Here is an 18,458-nt window from a genome sequence, read left to right on the forward strand (position 1 = left end):
TAGGACAATTGGGGTGTAGCAGGGAGCAAAGAGTCAAATACTGGGGATCTTGGCCCCATAATTTACAGGGTCCTGTGCAAAATGAAAATCAGGGCCCTCATCTCAAACATTAGGAACTTCAGGCCGGGCGCGGTGGCTCACGCCTGTAATCCCAGCACTTTGGGAGGCCGAGGTGGGTGGATCACGAGGTCAGGAGATCAAGACCATCCTGGCTAACATGGTGAAACCCTGTCTCTACTAAAAATACAAAAAATTAGCCGGGCGTGGTGGCAGGCGCCTGTAGTCCCAGCTACTTGGGAGGCTGAGGCAGGAGACTCCAGCCTGGGCGACAGAGCGAGACTCCATCTCAAAAAAAAAAAAAAAAAAGAACTTCAAGGTGGCAACAGCAGAGCATTCAACCAGGTACAGGGTCCTGTGGGACACACCCATGAAGTGGGCCCTGTCATGGCTATATTCTCCCACCCTCTACTGCAGTGAGGCTGAGGTTCTGGACCACAGCAAGAACCCTTGTGAAGACTCTTTCCTGCCAGACACAGAGGGCCACACCTACGTGGCCTTTATTCGAATGGAGAAAGATGATGACTTCACCACCTGGACCCAGCTTGCCAAGGTGCTCCAATACCATGCCCACCCTGGAGAACCCCTCTCCCTCACACACATACTGCCCCAAGATCCAGGGAGCCTTTGCTCTGGAATCTTCAACCTCAGAACCTCCTCTTTATACTCTTAGAACACCTCTTCCAACCTCCTTGTCCAAATTCATATTCTAAAAGATGCTATCTCTTACAAATTGAGGTGGTTTCTGAGGAGGGGTGGGGGCTGGGCCAAAGGGTCTGCAGTGACCCCTCCCTACAGCTCTCTGACCCATGTCTCTGTCTCCATCCCACCCTCACTAGTGCCTCCATATCTGGGACCTGGATGTGCGTGGCAACCATCGGGGCCTGTGGAGATTGTTTCGGAAGAAGAACCACTTCCTGGTGGTGGGGGTCCCGGCTTCCCCCTACTCGTGAGTGACCCTTTTCTGCCCTGGGAAACGGGAGGCCCAGTGAGATCCAGGGATATAGCTAATGGCTTCTTCTCTATACATTCTTGTATTATTTTCCCAGAGTGAAGAAGCCACCCTCAGTCACCCCAATTTTCCTGGAGCCACCCCCAAAGGAGGAGGGAGCCCCAGGAGCCCCAGAACAGACATGAGACCTCCTCCAGGACCCTGCGGGGCTGGGTACTGTGTACCCCCAGGCTGGCTAGCCCTTCCCTCCATCCTGTAGGATTTTGTAGATGCTGGTAGGGGCTGGGGCTACCTTGTTTTTAACATGAGACTTAATTACTAACTCCAAGGGGAGGGTTCCCCTGCTCCAACACCCCGTTCCTGAGTTAAAAGTCTATTTATTTACTTCCTTGTTGGAGAAGGGCAGGAGAGTACCTGGGAATCATTGTGATCCCTAGCAGCTCATCCTGCCCTTTGAATACCCTCACTTTCCAGGCCTGGCTCAGAATCTAACCTATTTATTGACTGTCCTGAGGGCCTTGAAAACAGGCCGAACCTGGAGGGCCTGGATTTCTTTTTGGGCTGGAATGCTGCCCTGAGGGTGGGGCTGGCTCTTACTCAGGAAACTGCTGTGCCCAACCCATGGACAGGCCCAACTGGGGCCCACATGCTGACACAGACTCACTCAGAGACCCTTAGACACTGGACCAGGCCTCCTCTCAGCCTTCTCTTTGTCCAGATTTCCAAAGCTGGATAAGTTGGTCATTGATTAAAAAAGGAGAAGCCCTCTGGGGATGTCTTGTGATTGTGATTTTGTGTGTCAGGGGGGTGCTGGAGGGAAGTGGTGGAGAGAATACTTGTGTTGGATGGTGAGTTTTCCTTACTGTCCTTCACAGAGTTTATCTTCCATTTGGGGCCATTTGGCCACCAGGGGATGCCTGAGTCTCAAACTCCAAGGTTTTTCCCCAACTCTACCCTAGGACAGCTTGACTTTAGCCCCGCCCTACTTGAGGCTTGGAGCAGCCACCCTACCTCTTCCCCACCGTTTAACCACCAGCCGGGTTCCTGCTTATCTTGCCTGGGCCGGGCACCTGTCCCCAGAGACAGAGCAGGAGAGAACAAAAAGGGATACTGAGGAGTTGGAAGAGGAAATGAGAGAGCAGGTGTGCATAGTAGGGGTGGGAAGGAAGTGGATGGGACAGGACTGGGCAGGCATCATTCAAGAGACGGGCTAGGGTGCAGATGGAGATGTAGGAGCAAGGGTGTCTATGGCCCTTAGAGCACTTTGCTATTCAGAATTCTCTATCTGGGCATTTTTGTGGAGAAATAGGTCATGGTCTTCATCAGATTCTCACATAGCCAGTAACCCAAAGAGGTTAGGAAGATCTAAGTTAGTCATAGAGGCACCAGAAAATGGATGGGATTGTCCAGAGGGAGTGAAGGAGAAAGCCTACGGCAGGGAAAAGGACATTTAAGGGATCTGTGAAGGGCCTAATGTCAGGAGGATGAGTGTGGAGCACCTCTTCAGAAAGGGTCTGCCTGCCTCTGTACAAGTACAGAACTCCAGCTGGAACTCCAGCCCTCCTGCCTGCTCTCTGCCCTGCCTCTTTCACAGGTGCCTGGAGCCCAACTCGGCGCCAGCATGGGTGGTATGTCGCTTGGACATATCTTGCCACCCTGACGCCTTCAGTGTTTGTTGGAGCTGGATATAGTGCCTGAGGTGGCACAACAGCCAGGTTGAGCAGCAATTAGCCCATGATGAGGTAGAGGCCCGCCCTGGGCAAACAAATCCCATGCAGCCTCCACACAGGCACACGGCGGAGGAGAAGTGTGAGAGGCACAGTATGGTGGTGAAGGGGTGAGGCAGGCTAGCTCCTCCCCCCGTCCCGCACCCTGGCAGGCTCCTGGTCTGGCCCTCACAGACCAGCTCTAAGGCACTGTTTGGTTCTGGCCAGGTCCCTCTTCCTTTCTGGGCTCAGCAAGGGGGTGGTGGTTCTGGGCTGCCCTGGAAAAGCTCAGGAAGAGAGTTACAGGGGTCAAAGGGAAGTAAGGAGGGGGACTGGTTTGTTAGGCTGGGCTTTGCTTGGTAGCAGTCACTGTACCCTCTTGCCATAGCCTCCCTCAGGCCTCTCACTCCTGGCTCAACAGTGATCAGGTCTATATCAGACATTCTGGCCAGCTGCCCCTTCAAGTGGAACTAGTACCATGTCAGCCAGGACTACACCAGGTGCTGGAGTTCTGGGCCCAAATCTAGGCTGAGCTCTTCACGGAAGCCTGTGGGACTGGGGCAAGTAGCTTGGCCTTTCCGATCCCTAGTTTCCTACCTGGAGCATAGGGATGGTTAGGGCTAAAGAAGAGATGAGGTCTAGGCCAGGTGAGGTGGCTCACGCCTGTAATCCCAGCTCTTTGGGAGGCTGAGGCAGGTGGATCACCTGAGGTCAGGAGTTCGAGACCAGCCTGGCCAACATGGTGAAACCCTGTCTCTACTAAAAATATAAAAAGTTAGCCGGGCGTGGCCGGGCACCGTGGCTCATGCCTGTAATCCCAGCACTTTGGGAGGCCGAGGTGAGTGGATCACGAGGTCAGGAGATCGAGACCATCCTGGCTAACACGGTGAAACCCCGTCTCTACTAAAAATTCAAAAAATTAGCCGGGCGAGGTGGCGGGCACCTGTAGTGCCAGCTACTCGGGAGGCTGAGGCAGGAGAATGGCGTGAACCCCAGGGGGCGGAGCCTGCAGTGAGCCGAGATTGCGCCACTGCACTCCAGCCTGGGTGACAGCGAGACTCTGTCTCAAAAAAAAAAAAAAAAAAAAAAAATTAGCCAGGCGTGGTGGCAGGTGCCTGTAATCCCAGCTACTCAGGAGGCTGAGGCAGGAGAACTGCTTGAACCCGGAGGCAGAGTCCGCAGTGAGCCGAGATCACATCATTGCACTCCAGCCTGGGCAACAAGAGCGAAACTCTGTCCCAAAAAAAAAAAAAGAAAAGAAAAGAAAAGAAAAAGAGATGAGGTCTGAAGAACACCAGGTAGGCCAGCAGCAACGAAAAAATGAAGTGCTTGCTGAGATCCCAGAAGCAGGGACAGATCTGGGGTTTTGCCTGAGTGGGAAAGGCAGGCAGCCTGGACCCTAGGAAGGGGGCTCCTGAAGGGCTTCCCAGAACCTAAGGAGTGACCCTTTCCCGTTGCCCTGGTAAGAATTCGTCACAAGCTTGTTATTTTCATAGCTTTCCAGTCCAGTGCCCCTACCCAGGAGGGGGTAGTTTCAGTCCAAAGTTCCCTTTATAAGGAGGCAGACTGGCCTAACCCAACTGTACTTCTTCATGCCCTCTCAGCCATCCCTCTTAGTTTCCCTCCAAGGCCTGGAACCCAAATGAAGGGGAGAAATAATCACTTCTGACCCCCAACCCCACCCTACTTCCCTCCTTTCCAGGGCCTTCTGAGTTGGCAGCCCCACAGGAATCCGTGGCCAGTTTAGGCCCCTCTCCCCAAGGATACATGAAGAGTCCAACTGGCAACATTGTAACTGGTTTATGCATTTTGAAGTGCCTTCTACACATCCACCCAGAGGCTCTGCTGATTTCACTTATGCCCAGGCTATAAAATGCCTTTCTCTCATCCCCCAGTAGAGCACTGGGATCACCACTAGGCCTAGGGGGCATATCAAGGGTTTAATAGACTGGGGGAATGGGCAACAGAACTGGCTACCTTAGAGGCTCTGGAATGCCCCCCACCCATCCACCCACCAATGGAAGGAAAGTCAGGCATCGCCTAAAAGGAGTGGTCCCTATCTAGCCCCAAGTCTGGAGCAGAAAGGGCAGGTCCATTCTGGCCCAAGTGACATTGTTAGATCCTGTCCCCTCCCCCAATCACTGCTTCTTGCCAGGGTGCCTCTTCACAGTTCCCATGTGGCAGCAGTAGTGGCAGAGGCAGAAGTGGACTTATTGTAGATTGCAGTACAGATACATGGACACAATCATGGCAGCCAGCTGGAGAGGGAGGAACAGGGAGAGATGAGGGAACATGATAGGGATCCTGAAGCCTGTCCCACAGACACCCTACCTGAGGCCCAGTTAGAAGTCTGTTTCCTCCAGAGAGGCCTCAGATGGGTTGAGCAGCCCTGGTCTCATGCCCATGTCCCAGTCCCAGCCTCCTCATCTGCTTACCTCGAGGCCCCCAATTCCAGCTGCCACACCACCCACGGTGACTGCATTAGTTCGGATGTCATACAAAAGCTGATTGAAGCAACCCTTCAGGAAGAGAAAAGAGCATTTATAGTTGGCAGCTGCCCTACTCCCAACCCCGTTTGCCACTCTGAGGCCATGAAAACAGTCCCCACCCACTCATGCCAGCCCACACCTCTACTTTTTGGTCGTGAGCCTTTTGCTTGGTGCAGGTTTCATTGGCTGTGTTGGTGACGTTGTCATTGCAACAGAATGGGGGAAAGGCACTGTTCTCTTTGAAGTAGGGTGAGTCCTCAAAATCCGTATAGTTGGTGAAGCCACAGCACTTGAGCTGGAGACAAGATGAGGGTGGAGGTGGGGCCTTGCTTCTTTCTCTCCACCCTAAAACCTCCCCCAGCCAACCTTACCCCTTTCATGGTGGTGTTCCACACTTGAGTGAAGTCTTCCTGGGAACCATAATCTTTCTTGATGGCAGGCACTACCAGCAACGTCAGGAAGTGCTCAGCCTGGGTGAGGCAGGCCAGTGTTTAGGGGCTGGTACAGAAGGTGGCCATTCACAGGCCACAGCCCATTCCCAGGGTTTTGCCCAATCTTCTTCCCTTCCTCCATCCCAGTGTCTCACCATTGTGGTGTACACCAAGGCAACCACAGCAGCTGCAACCTCAGCAATGAAGATGAGGAGGAGGATGAAGAAGAACTGAGTGGGGAACAGGGGTCTGGGTTTTAGGGAGAGACAGTCCCTCATGCCCTCCTTGCCCTAATCCACCCCCGCCGGAAAAGTGAGACAGAAGCCTTAGCCTAGGGGGATCCAAAGCAGGGTTTGGGAATCCCAGGGCCTGGTGTCAAGGGCGAGGGGACTCTTGGTCATCAGCCTGTGGAGCTGGGTTTGACACACCGTCATGAGGGCACACTTGCTCTCAGTCTTAGCACCATAGCAGCCCAGGAAACCAAGAGCAAAGACCACAACGCCGGCTGCGATGAGGAAGTAGCCCACGTTGACAAACTGCATGGCACTGGACGACAGTGGCCCGAAGATCTTCAGAAAGGATGCCCCATCGATTGACACCCAGATGCCCACTGCCAACAGGGCTGCACCACACAGCTGGGGAGAGAGAGGTCAGGCAGGCTTTAAACAGTGCTGGCAAGTAGCTTACTACCACACAGCTGAGTAAGAAGGATGGGAGCCGAGAAACTTCCCTCTTTATTGGCTAGGGAGTCTAAAACCTCATCCTGTAAGGAGGGAAACATCCTCTAGAGCCAGAAAAATGGGAGCTGGGATATGCATAGCTAGGACCAGGCTGCACACCTGGGCAGATATAAAGGAGATCAGGGGTCCTAGAAATATCCTCAGGGTGGGCAGAGGGGCAAGACTTTCCCTCACTGCTGCCAGGGTCCTGCCACATAGCTAGGATTGAAAATAGGCAGGTGAGGGCCCAGCCTCCTATTTCCTTTCTGGGCTATGGGTGCCTAGAACACCTCTGTCCTCTGATAGGTGGAGACGGGGGTGGTAGCAGAACAGGCTCAATAGTCACCATAGTAATGGAGGCGAGGCTGAGGTTCCACCTGCTGGCAACCTTGGAGAGGGAGGAGGTTGAGAAGGTTCACCCACCTGAGGCCCCATTTGGCTGCCCTCCAGAATCCAACTTCAGGCCCGCCCCTCATGTAGACAAGACCTCCTTGCCTCACAAGAGGAAAGTGAGGTACCAGTGGGAATACAGCCACAGCTTCTCTTAAAGGCTGTCTAGCTCAACTCCAAACCTCAGGGGAAATTCTGAGGCCTAGATTGAGGAGGGCCCTGCGCAGTTCCCACAGATCTTAGAGGAAAGCCTCCCGGCCCAGGGCTTCAGTGGATGAATCAGCCTGACACCACCTTAGTGACTAGTCCTCACTTGCCAGCTATAAAAACTGAGGCTAGAACGGGAAGTGAGGTGGCAGATTGTGGCTGGATTCCAGGCATGTTTGCCCAAGGACAGAAAGCTGGACTTCTAGCCTGCAGGGTCAAATTTCATGGAGCTGGAGGTCTGCCCTATCCTGCTTTGCCCAGCCTGGCAAGGTCTGGGTAACAGAGGCCAGAAATCAAACCGGATTTGCCTTTAACCCTCTCAGGGCAGAGCCTCTCCTGTCCAAATCCCTGGAATCCTATTGCTTCCTCCAGATACAGGGATAAAGACTAGTTCAGGACTGGCACAGTGGCTCATGCCTGTAATCCCCGCACTTTGGGAGGCAGAGGTGGGAGAATCACTTAAGTCCAGGAGTTCAAGACCAGCCTGGGCAATATAGTGAGACCGCCTCTACAAAAAAAATTTTTTTTAATTAGCTGAGCATGGTGCCACACTCCTGTAGTCCTAGATACTCAGGAGGCTGAGTGAGGTAGGGGAATCCCTTGATCCCAGGAGGTTGATGCTGCAGTAAGCCATGATCATGCCACTGCACTCCAGCTTTGGTGACAAAGCAAGATCCTGTCTCAAAGAAACAAACAACAACAACAACAACAACAACAACAAAAACACAAGTTCCCTGCAGCCGAAGGAAGCCCAAGGCACAGACCACATCAGAACTAGAGAGTCTACCCACGCTTCTAAACTAATCAATACATACATAAACTCTGTCGCCCAGGCTGGAGTGCAGTGGTGTGATCTTGGCTCACTGCAACCTCCGCCTCCTGGGTTCAAGTGATTGTCCTTCCTCAGCCTCCCAAGTAGCTGGGATTACAAGCATGCGCCACCACATCCAGCTAATTTTTGTATTTTTAGTAGAGACGGGGTTTCACCATATTGGCCAGGCTGGTCTCGAACTCCTGAGCTCAACTAATCTGCCCGCCTCAGCTTCCCAGAGTGCTGGGATTACAGTTGTGAGCTACTGCGCCTGGCCCACTTCCTCACTTTCACTTACACTAACCTACTCTAATGTGGTTAGTGTACTACTCTCCTTGTTTTCCTCTCCCCCTCCCACTGCTCCTTCTCCATCTCCTTCACAGTGGCTTTTTTTTTTTTTTTTTTTTTTGCTTATCCCTAATAAATTGGGTTTCCCAGAGTTCACTTTCCAAGTGTTCTCATCCACTCCCATGGCTTCAGTGGCTACCTGTGTGCACATGATTTTCAAATACCCATGGCCAGCTCCAATCTGAGCTGCACCTCCACTGGGTACACATCTGCTAGTGGGACACCCCTTCCCACAAACCAGGCCCCACCCCCTGCCATCTGGGTTGCTCATGCCAGAGATATGGGCGTCATCTCCAAGACCTCTGTCTCCCTTGCCCCTTCTTCTACCCCTCAGCCATCATCCTAGGGCTTTGTCCTTTGTCCACTTTGTCCGTTTCTCCCTATCTCCACCACCATCTCCAGGATTTACGCCTCATGGCTCAGCTTCTCAAACATGCCCTATGCAATCTGTTTCTGGTTTTCTGAACGATATCAAGTTTCACTACTTCTGGCCCTTTATGCATGCTTTATAACTCCCCCACCAAGTGCAATTTCCCAGCTTCAGCTATTTCCTCCAGGAAGTATTCTCCAACCAGGCTGAGTTCAGGCTCCCATAACCTCCGTCCTAAGCCCAAACACACTGTGTTGTTATTATCTGCCTATCTGGCTTATCGGAGCTGAGATCCTTCAGGGCAGAGAAAGGCTTTGCTTACCTGCCACCCCAGCACCCATCATGGTATCCTAGACAATGAATGTTTGTCGAATGAATAAGGGCTGTTGCTCTGATGAGAGGTAGGCCCTCCCTCCTTTCAGCTCCCCATCATACAGAAGAATTTCCTCTGTACTGAATTTCCTTCTGTGGTAGGTAAACTTGGGTGGAGCCCTTCTATTTTCTGGGCCCCCAGTGCCTATAAAGGGTGGAGAATCATTCCTGGTAGCTTACTCTGCCCTGCCTGAAGCCTAGGCTAAAGCTTTGTAGGAGAGAGGGGGTGCCCCTAGCTTCTCCATCCCCTTTTTCACATACGCACCTGTATGGCAGCCTGGCTGCTGCTGGAACTAGGAATCAGCAGCATTTGGGGAGACCTTTGCATCCCACTCATAAGGGGGACACATGCAGGACGAAGCCTGGGCATAGCAGTCTCCCATTCCCCAGCTTAGTCTCTACTCAGCTTGTGACCTGCTCCTATAGGGAGCCCCAAAGAGTCCACAATGTCCGTACTTACAAAGATGAGCAAATTGAAGAGGATCATCATGGTCTTAATGAAGCTGAAGCACTGCATGGTGGCTCCTGGGAGGTAGACATGTGCAAGTTAGGGCCTTGTTTCCCCTGGGCCCACCTGGGCTGGCCCTGGCTTCAGATATTCAGCCAGATATACCAGACCCCAGGATCCTGAACCCATATCTCACCAAGCTTCTCCTGTACCTGGTCTGACACAGACTTTTTCCCAGTTTCTATCCTAACACCCTTACCCCTCTATACTACCCAGGACCTCCACCAGCACCTGACACTCTGAGATCCTAACACCCCAGGTTCCTCCACCTGCACACCCAGCCTGACTCCCACACTGCAGGTCACTCCATGCTCTTTCCTAGCACCTGTATATCCTGCGCTCCCCCCTACACTAACCCCAGACCCTCCCAGAACCCTCACTAGAGCCCCTCCAGTTCCCCAGACCTGTTTCCAGATCGATATCACTTCACAGGATAATCTGTATCCCTATCCCATTACCTGTTCAGGGCTCTTGGCAGCGAGTTCTGAAAGAGGGAACTGCTGAGGCTCCACAAAGGACAAAACAGCTCCCGGGAGTTGCCACTGAGTGGGCAGGCAGAGGGACGCCTGGCTCTCACACACCACTGCTCACCTGCAGGCAGGGTAGGCGCTTTAAAGCCTCCTTCTGCCCGCCTGCTGGCCCCACCCGTGGCCAGTTAGCCTCTCCTTGACCCTGCTGCCCCCTGCTGCCTGGAGACCGATCCCCACAACCACTGCCTCAGCAGGCCTCCACCTGGCAACACCAGCCCTGGGCAACGCCCCTCCTGATCTCAAGAAGAAGCAGCCCAGGGGTGGGGCAAGTGGCTTCCCAGAATGTCTGCGTGCCCTCCACCACAACAGTGTAATGTGCTTCTTACCCTGCATCTGCTGATACACTCATACATACCCTCTGTGCTCATGCTCACATGCACACGCATCTGCTCATGCTGCCATCCATATGTTCATACAGCAAGCACCCAGTTACATACATAAACATGTACTAGTGTTCCTGAATGCACGTGTGTGTGTGCGTCCGTGTGCACACACGCACACTAAATTCTTTGTGGACTGACTCCCAGCAACTAACAAACAACAGAATAATATCTGACGTACGTACTTAAGTATCTCTCTCTCTCTCTCTCTCACTCACACACACACACACACACACACACACACACACTCCCTCTCTCTCTTTCTCTGTCTCTCACTCACTTTCAAGGAAATGACTGAGATTTGGCAGCTTCCGCTCTCTCCTCCGAGTAGCAAATAGTTCCTAATCCTCTTCCCTCCATGAAACCTCACATTCCCCATTTTTCCCCTCCCTTCATCTTTCCATCTCCTCTCCTTCCCCATCTTTTTCTTTTTCCCCTTCCCAGTCTTCTCTTAGCGCTCTGTGTACACCCCTTCCCTTTCTGCCAGTAGGTGGCACCATGGTCTCATGAAGGAGCCACCCCCAGTTCCAAGGCTCTGTGATCCCATCTTTGTTACTCCTAGTGGGGCTGCCTGACCGCTTCCTGCTCCAGCACGCCTGATGTAGAGGTGCGGGGGAAAAGTCCTGGCTTCTGGGTCATTCAGACCAGGTGCTGGAATCCTGGCTCTGTTGCTTATGAACTGTGTGACCCTGGGGACTTTTCTTAGACTTGGTTTTAAACTTCTCTTTCCTGGTCTTCTGTGTAACAGAATAGTTCTGGGCTTTTCAAATGAGATTTTCTTCCTGCTCTAGAAGGAAGGGACAGTAGGGAATGAGCACAGAGCAAGAAGGTCAAAGTCGAGAGAGTCACAGGCAATGGGGCTATGAGATGGAGGAAGTTGATTTTTTTTTTTTTTTTTTCTGAGACAGGGTCTTGCTCTGTTGCCCAGGTTGGAGTGTAGTGGCAACATCACAGCTCACTGCAGCCTTGACCTCCTGAGCTCAAATGATCCTCAGCCTCCCAAGTAGCTGGGACCACAGGTATTTGCCGGCACTCAAGCAAATTTTTTTTTTTAAACAGACGAGGTCTTGCTATGCTATCCAGGCTGGTCTTGAACTGGGCTCAAGTAATCCTCTTGCCTCAGCCTCCCAAAGTGATGGGATTACAGGCATCAGCCACTGTGCCTAGCTGAGGAAGTGGATTTCTAAGTTTATTTTGTTTTTATAGTGAAAGGAGGCAGCTGAAGAGACAGAAGAGAGAGGGGCTAATAGTATTACAGACTAAACTAATAATACTGATCTTATTTTAAATGTCTTGCATATATTAAGGCTTTTTTTCCTCTTCACAACCATCCCATGAGATAGACTTTCTGATCTCCATTTTTAAATATGGGGAAATAGAAGCACCAAAGGGTCAGGTACTTACCATGATCACAACGCCTGTAAGTGGCAGAGCCAGGATTCAATCCCAGTTAGTCTGGCACCAGAGTCTACATCTTAACCACCAAGCAGACTGTCTACACTGATGGAATCTCTAAAGAGGCAGACAAGGCTGGCTTCCATAAAGAGCAAGGGAAGAGGCCTTGGTCTGACCTGAGGAAGAGGAGGAGCAGGAGCAGGTCGGTTTATAGTTACAGTTGCTAGAAGTTGGTGGAAGCAAGGTCATATTTTAAGACTGAGGATGGCAAGAGTAGAGGCTGGAGGAGGGGATGGGGGAAAGATGAGGTTTGTGAGGGTGGTACTAAGGGTCCCACAGAGTCCTCCACGAACAGAAAGGAGGATGAAGTTGGGAAGGGGGCCTTTGAGGAGCAGAGTAAGGGGGAAAGGAAGAAGGGACTGAGGAGTGGAAGGAGAAGGAGAAGGTCTATTTTTTTTTTTTTTTTACAGAATCTCACTCTGTTGCCCAGGCTGGAATGCAGTGGCGCAATCTTGGCTCACTGCAACCTCCGCCTCCCAGTTTCAAGCGATTCTCCTGCCTCAGCCTCCTGAGTAGCTGGTATTATAGATGCACACCACCACACCCAGCTAATTTTTGTATTTTTAGTAGAGACAGGGTTTCACCATGTTGACCAGGCTGCTCTCGAGCTCCTGACCTCAAGTCATCCACCCACCTCGGGCTCCCAAAGTGCTGGGATTACAGGCATGAGCCACCGCACCTGGAACCTTTCTGTTTCATTCTCAGGAAGCACTGGGACCAGATTACATTCATCTATGGCCCTGGTGCTCGGCACATAAGAAGTTGTCAGTGAACATTTCCTGAGTGAATGAGTGCAGAATAATGAGAGTTAAGTGCTCTGGGTTTTGGATCTTGATCATCATGGATTTGCTTCCTGCCTGCCTCTAATTGTGTGACTTCACCTCACTGAGCCCCAGTTTCCTTATACAGTGGATCCTCATTATTCACAGATTCCATACCTGTGAATTTGCCTGCTTACTGAAATTTATTTGTAATTCCCAAACCAGTACTTGTGGTACTTTTGCAGTCATTCATGGACATGAGCAGAAAGGCAAAAAATTTCAGCCGTCCAACACACTTATTTCCAGCTGAGGTCTGTTGAACAAGAGGACTCTCTGTCTTCTTATTTCAGTTTTCATAGAGTAAACAAATGTGCTTTTTGGTGGTCTATTTAGTGACGCATATTCTCACATTTTTTGGTGTTTTTTGCTGGTGATTTTACTGTCTAAAATGGTCCCCAGTTGTAGTGCTGAAGTGCTCTCTAGTCTTTCTAAGTGCAAGAAGGCTGTGATGTGCCTTATAGGGGAAATACGTGCTTTAGATAAGTTTCATTCAGGCACAAGTTATAATGCTGTTGGCCGTGAGTTCAATGTCAATGACTCAAATATAGATAGATAGATAGATAGATAGATAGATAGATAGATAGATAGATAATGTTTTTTTTTTTTTTTTTTTGAGACAGAGTTTCACTCCTGTTGCCCAGGCTGGAGTGCAATGGTGCAATCTGGGCTCACTGCAATCTCCACCTCCTGGGTTCAAGCTAGTCTCCTGTCTCAGCCTCCTGAGTAGCTGGGACTACAGGCACCCACCACCACACCCAGCTAATTTTTGTATTTTTAGTAGAGATGGGGTTTTGCCATGTTAACCAGGCTAGTCTTGAACTCCTGACCTCAGGTGATCTGCCCACCTCGGCCTCCCAAAGTGCTGGGATTACAGGCTTGAGCCACCATGCCTGGCCAACAATATATATTAAATAAGGTGTCTCCACACATAAAATCAGGTTATATGTATAGATCAGTTGACAAAAATATTGTGACCAGAGGGTTTCAGGAACCTAACCTTGCATTTACCCTTTGTTCAGTATTTAGTGTTTGTGGCGACTTTATAGAACATTACTGGGAATAATGAGAATTGACTGTATATAAATAGGTATAATGATGGCATATCCTTGTAAAGTAGCTGAGATTAAATGAGATAACGTTGGTAAAGTGCTCAGCACAGTGTCTGGCACGTAGTAAGTGCTCAAAAAACATTGTTAATATTGTTACTATATGGATAAGTGAGAAAGTGAGGAAGTGAGTTCCGCCTCTAGGGCCTCTTTTCCCAAGGGGCCAAACTGAGGCTGTCTGGCTCTTGGGCTGGCTTTTAGGCCAGACCCAATAAAGAAGATTGTGAAGGAGCCTGACCCATGAGGAGGGGCCAGGGCCCACGACTTGTAATAAAGGGCCCTGCCCTTATGCAGACTTTGTATGTCATAGAGGCCTCAGCTACCCTGGCCAACGGCACCCCCCAGGCACACTGCAGAAGCTCCCTGTGCCCATGGGGCCATCTCGGCTTGTCCGTGGCCCTCGGCCCCAGGGCATGCGTTCCCCCTACCGCAGGCCAGGTATGGGCTGGCCCAGGCCCCGATTTCCCAGGATGTTCAAGTGTAGCCGCAGAAGATATCAGCAGGGTCTCCGAGGTCGAACTGCCAGCAGTGCAGCCATCAATCCTGCCACCAGGGCCATGGGTATCAACAACACCCACACTGACACCACCATAGTGTGGATCTTCCCACCTCAAGGTTAGCCAGGGGGCCTGTGAGCAAGGGTGGGGTTTTAAAAAACAGAGCCACTAGGCTGGGTGCGGTGGCTCACGCCTGTAATCCCAGCACTTTGGGAGGCCAAGGCGGGCAGATCACAAGGTCAGGAGATCGAGACCATCCTGGCTAACACGGTGAAATCCCATCTCTACTAAAAATACAAAAAAAAATTAGCCGGGCGTGGTGGCACGCGCCTTTAGTCCCAGCTACTTGGGAGGCTGAGGCAGGAGAATTGCTTGAACCCGGGAGGCAGAGGTTGCAGTGAGCCAAGATCGCACCACTGCACTCCAGCCTGGGTGACAGAGCTAGACTCTGTCTCAAGAAAAAAAAAAAAAAAAACAGAGCCAGTGAAGATTTCCCTACCTGGTTCTGTTTAGGCACGCCAAAGGATGATCTCTGTGAAATAGCACCCCTACATATATGGGGGACTCCTGATGGCAGGCACCCCAAAGTGCTGACAGCCTTAATGGAGGATGGATTGGCTGGAAGCAGAGGGTTTGGGGAGGGGCTGAATCCAAGAGGCAGGGAACTTCCAGAACTGCTTCCTTCCTCTAACTCTTCCCTCTCCTTCCTCTCCTCAGTTCTCAGACATCTCAGGCAACCTGGGATTTTTCTGATCCTCTAGAAGTGCCCAGAAGCTAGCCCAGAAGCTTGGTTTGCCCTGGACCTGCATCTCCTAGGGGCCGTGTGGGTGGTGAACAACAAATACAGTCATTCTGCTCAAACTGCCTTATTCCACACAGAGGTGTTAACCAGCTGACTATGCAGGGCGTGAGGGGAGGGTTACGGCTGAATACTTACAGGGAAAGGCTTCAGTGACCGCAGCAGGGATCATAGTTTAAGACAGCAGGAGGACAGGACAAGGTCAGCAACATAGACCATCTTTGGTCTCAGCTCTTGATCTGCCCCATGAAGTAGGGGCTGTCTTGCCTTACACTCCTAACTGCACAGGGAGAAGGGTCTCTGTAAACATCTTGGAAGGTATTGGGAGGCACAGATCAGAGAGGGATAGGATGAAAGATTGAACCCTGAGAGTACACAAGTATGAGGTGGATGTGAGGTGGATGTGCCTCTGTGTGCCTGTGATGGTCAGCGTGTAGGTGTAGCTGCTGGTGTGTGTGTCTGAGGCCGGGAGAATAGGAGTATCAGTAGATGTGGCTGAATGTGCCTTTGTGATTTAATGTGCCTCTGTGACTGACTGTGAGTGTCAAGGAGCGTTTGTGAGGGTATGGGTGTGCCGGAGAGGACATCAGCCCTGGTAAGAAAAGTGAAGGTCAGGAGGGGGATGGGGAACAGCCTAAAGGAGGAGAACATGGAGAAGGGTGAGATTCTGAGAAAGGCATACTACCTTCGGCCCTTCAACCATTCTCTGAGGTCAGTGTTTTCCAGAACTGGCAGCTGAGCTGGGGTGCTTAGGGGTGGGGCAAGACTGAGTTTGAGCCCAGAAAGTAGGGAGGGTGCTAAGCTCTCTGGCCTGGGGATTTTCCATTTGGATTTCTGAGTGTGTGCTCATGTGTCACTGGCTGTAACCGGGTTTCTGTGGGGTTGTGTCTCAGTCGCTGGGAACATTTTGTAGGACTCTGTCTCTAATATGTTGCATCATGCATGGGCTAATACGTGTCGCACCGTTCCGAGATCTGGCTGCATTTCCAGGCTACCTTCCCAAGGGGCTAGGGAAGGGAGTGAACCCTGAGACCTTTGGTGGCCTGGCCCCCTGGGGTTCAGGAAGTGTGGCTAATGTCCTTTGCTGCCTGTGAAGGGAAAGTGAATTGTGCTTATGTCTATCTACCCCAACTCTTGCCAGAGACTGGGACCCTGAGGGGGGTTGAGGCAGAGAATTCACTGACACACCATGCCCAGACAGTGCTGGGCTCCTCAGGTTATGGGATGGGGGTTGCTGAACATCAGCCAAAGCTAGAAGGTGCTTGGGCCATGCTCAAGGGCCCAAGAGGGGCCATACATATAAAGATACATGACACAGTTCACAAACACATGCAGACATGTAAATATAAGTGAACTCATAGACACATACTGCAACAACCACACACATGCATGCAAGCACATACTATAAGCAGATATACGCAGACACAAATGCATAGATCCCCACACGATATATGTAACAACACATACGCATGCCTCTAAATGAACACAGACAGAAACATGCATGCACCCAGACACAAGCACACAAGCATCCAGATGCAGACACACGCCTTCACACTCATGCAAACCCAGGCACACACAGACATACATGCATGCAGACACACTCACCAGACTTCCCTGCCCCTGCGGCCCTGGGACCCAGAAGCCTCCCTCCCCTATATGAGTGTGTAGTATGTGTGTGTGCATGCACTCATGCCCACACTTGTGTCTGTGTGTATCTGTGTCTGTGAGAGTGTGTGTTTGTGCTCGAGTGTGTGTATGATGGGGGTGCTAAGCTGTGGGAACCAGATGACATCATCTCTTCCAGCTATTTTTAGCTGTATCTGCAATGATGGCTTCTTCACTGCCCCTCCCCCTTCAGGTTCCTAATTCTCCTCCCCATCTAGGCTCCCGGAGGCAGCAGCAGCCAGAGGGCACCCACCACCTCAGTTTAGGTGGCTCCCGGATGAGCGGGTGCAGCCCACTCTCTCCCACCCTGCCAGAGTTCCCTGGTGGCTGAGAACACCAGGCTCTCAGGCTGGAAGGGCCTGGGTTAGCTGAGCTGACCTAGATGGTCTCCACCCCTTAAGGTGCCTCTGCTTCTGCTTTTCAATCTGCAACTCTGTGTCAGTCAACAGTGCCTGCTGTGTGCCAGGGATGGTACTAAATTCTGGAGATACAGCAGTGAGCAAGGCAGTGGGAGTTCTTTCCCAGAGGAATTATAGCTCAGTGAGAGGCACATTACACAGATTACACAAGCTCTTCATTAAATCGTGAGGAGGGCTCTGAGCACTTGTAACAGGGGCTCCGTTTGAGATGATGTTCTCTGCCTCTCTCTGTTCTTCCTTCTCCCATAGGTGAGATAACCTGAGGAAATCAGAGGGAATACAGCCCTTACCTTGCACCCTTCATCCTAACAACCATATCTCCAGAATTCCACAGAGCAGTGCTTCCTTCTCACACCCTAGGCTGTGCTCCCAACATGGCACTAACACACCATCCAACTAATTGGTGGCCCATGATACTCATATCTCCTTTTTCTTTGTTTGTTTGTTTCTTTTTTCTTTTCTTTTTTTTTTTTGAGACAGGGCCTGGCTCTGTTGCCCAGGATGGAGTGCAGTGGCGCAATCTTGTCTCACTGCAACCGTCTTCTCCCAGAGTCAAGTGATTCTCGTGCCTCAGACTCCCTAGTAGCTGGGACTACAGGCGTGTGCCACCATGCCTGGCTAATTTTTGTATTTTTAGTAGAGATGGGGTTTTGCCATGTGGGCTAGGCTGGTCTTGAACTCCTGGCCTGAAGTGATCCATCTACCTCAGTCTTCCAAAGTGCAGGGATTACAGGCATGAGCCACCTGGCTCAGCCCTTTCCCCTGCCTAGTTTTTAGGGACAGGGTCTCTCTCTGTCACTCATACTGGAGTGCAGTGGCCTGACCTTAGCTCACTGCAGCCTCAATCTCCTGGGCACAATCTATCCTCCCACCTCAGTCCCACAAGTAGCTGGTACTACAGGTGCAGGCCACCACGCCTGGATAATTTAAACATTTTTTTGTAGAAACAGGTTCTCCCAGCTACTCAGGAGGCTGAGGCACGAGAATTGCTTAAACCTGGGAGGTGGAGGTTGCAGCCAAGATCATGCCACTGCACTCCAGTTCTTGGGCTCAAGTGATCCTCCCGCCTCAGCCTCCCAAAATGTTGGGATTACAGACGTGAGCTACTGCTTGCCCCCTACCACCTCACTTTTCTTTGAAATCTTCCTGTAGTCAATCCCTGGGAGGCAGGCCACTATTCCTCATCTATAGATGAGAAAACCGAGGCTCAGAAATGGACAGCTCTGGACCACACCTCACAGTGCCTGGGGAGCAGCCCAGGGGAGATGGCAGGCAGGTGGAGAAGGAAGTGGTGGCACACTGGGACAGTTGGCACAGGTGCAGGAGGAGCAGGCCAGGCCAAGCCACCGAATCGGGAGGTGAGGGGGAGGAGGACGATGGCCTGAGGGTTCATGCCAGGAGGAGGGCTTCCCGCTCCAGCCAGCCT

The 18,458-nt window shown here is 51.5% G+C and overlaps 3 protein-coding genes across 21 annotated transcripts in view; 2 read left to right on the plus strand and 1 right to left on the minus strand.

Moving 5' to 3' along the window:
* Positions 1-1,781, plus strand: part of POMGNT1 (protein O-linked mannose N-acetylglucosaminyltransferase 1 (beta 1,2-)) — a 32,214-nt gene extending 30,433 nt beyond the window's left edge. For 3 of the 4 annotated variants that reach the window (XM_034964109.3, XM_034964100.3, XM_055093454.2), the window contains 3 exons: positions 475-610; positions 897-1,006; positions 1,107-1,781. In XM_034964109.3, coding sequence (XP_034820000.1) covers positions 475-610; positions 897-1,006; positions 1,107-1,194 — 334 coding nt within the window. In that variant the 3' untranslated portion in view covers positions 1,195-1,781. The remainder of the gene's footprint in view (positions 1-474; positions 611-896; positions 1,007-1,106) is intronic. The other variant, XM_034964123.2, reaches the window with a different exon arrangement.
* Positions 1,782-4,500: 2,719 nt separating this feature from the next.
* TSPAN1 (tetraspanin 1) lies at positions 4,501-17,913 on the minus strand. 16 transcript variants are annotated; one of them, XM_055093491.2, is made up of 11 exons: positions 15,087-16,152; positions 11,675-11,841; positions 10,847-11,057; positions 9,819-9,951; positions 9,313-9,377; positions 6,064-6,270; positions 5,791-5,865; positions 5,576-5,674; positions 5,344-5,499; positions 5,151-5,234; positions 4,501-4,973 (listed from the first exon to the last, which is right to left on the minus strand). In XM_055093491.2, exons 5-11 carry the CDS (start codon positions 9,367-9,369, stop codon positions 4,926-4,928), a joined length of 726 nt encoding a protein of 241 aa, XP_054949466.1. In that variant the 5' UTR covers positions 9,370-9,377; positions 9,819-9,951; positions 10,847-11,057; positions 11,675-11,841; positions 15,087-16,152; the 3' UTR covers positions 4,501-4,925. The 16 variants fall into 16 exon arrangements, with proteins under 16 accessions (XP_054949466.1, XP_054949457.1, XP_054949478.1 ...); XM_055093482.2 differs by having other exon boundaries at positions 10,551-11,057; XM_055093503.2 differs by having other exon boundaries at positions 10,551-11,057; positions 11,675-12,504.
* On the plus strand, positions 13,666-15,071 carry P3R3URF (PIK3R3 upstream open reading frame). Its single transcript, XM_024931043.4, has 2 exons — positions 13,666-14,267; positions 14,867-15,071. Exons 1-2 carry the CDS (start codon positions 14,024-14,026, stop codon positions 14,908-14,910), a joined length of 288 nt encoding a protein of 95 aa, XP_024786811.1. The 5' UTR covers positions 13,666-14,023; the 3' UTR covers positions 14,911-15,071.
* Positions 17,914-18,458: the final 545 nt, after the last annotated feature.

This window comes from Pan paniscus, chromosome 1, assembly GCF_029289425.2.
Source record: "Pan paniscus chromosome 1, NHGRI_mPanPan1-v2.0_pri, whole genome shotgun sequence".
Lineage (NCBI taxonomy): Eukaryota > Metazoa > Chordata > Mammalia > Primates > Hominidae > Pan > Pan paniscus.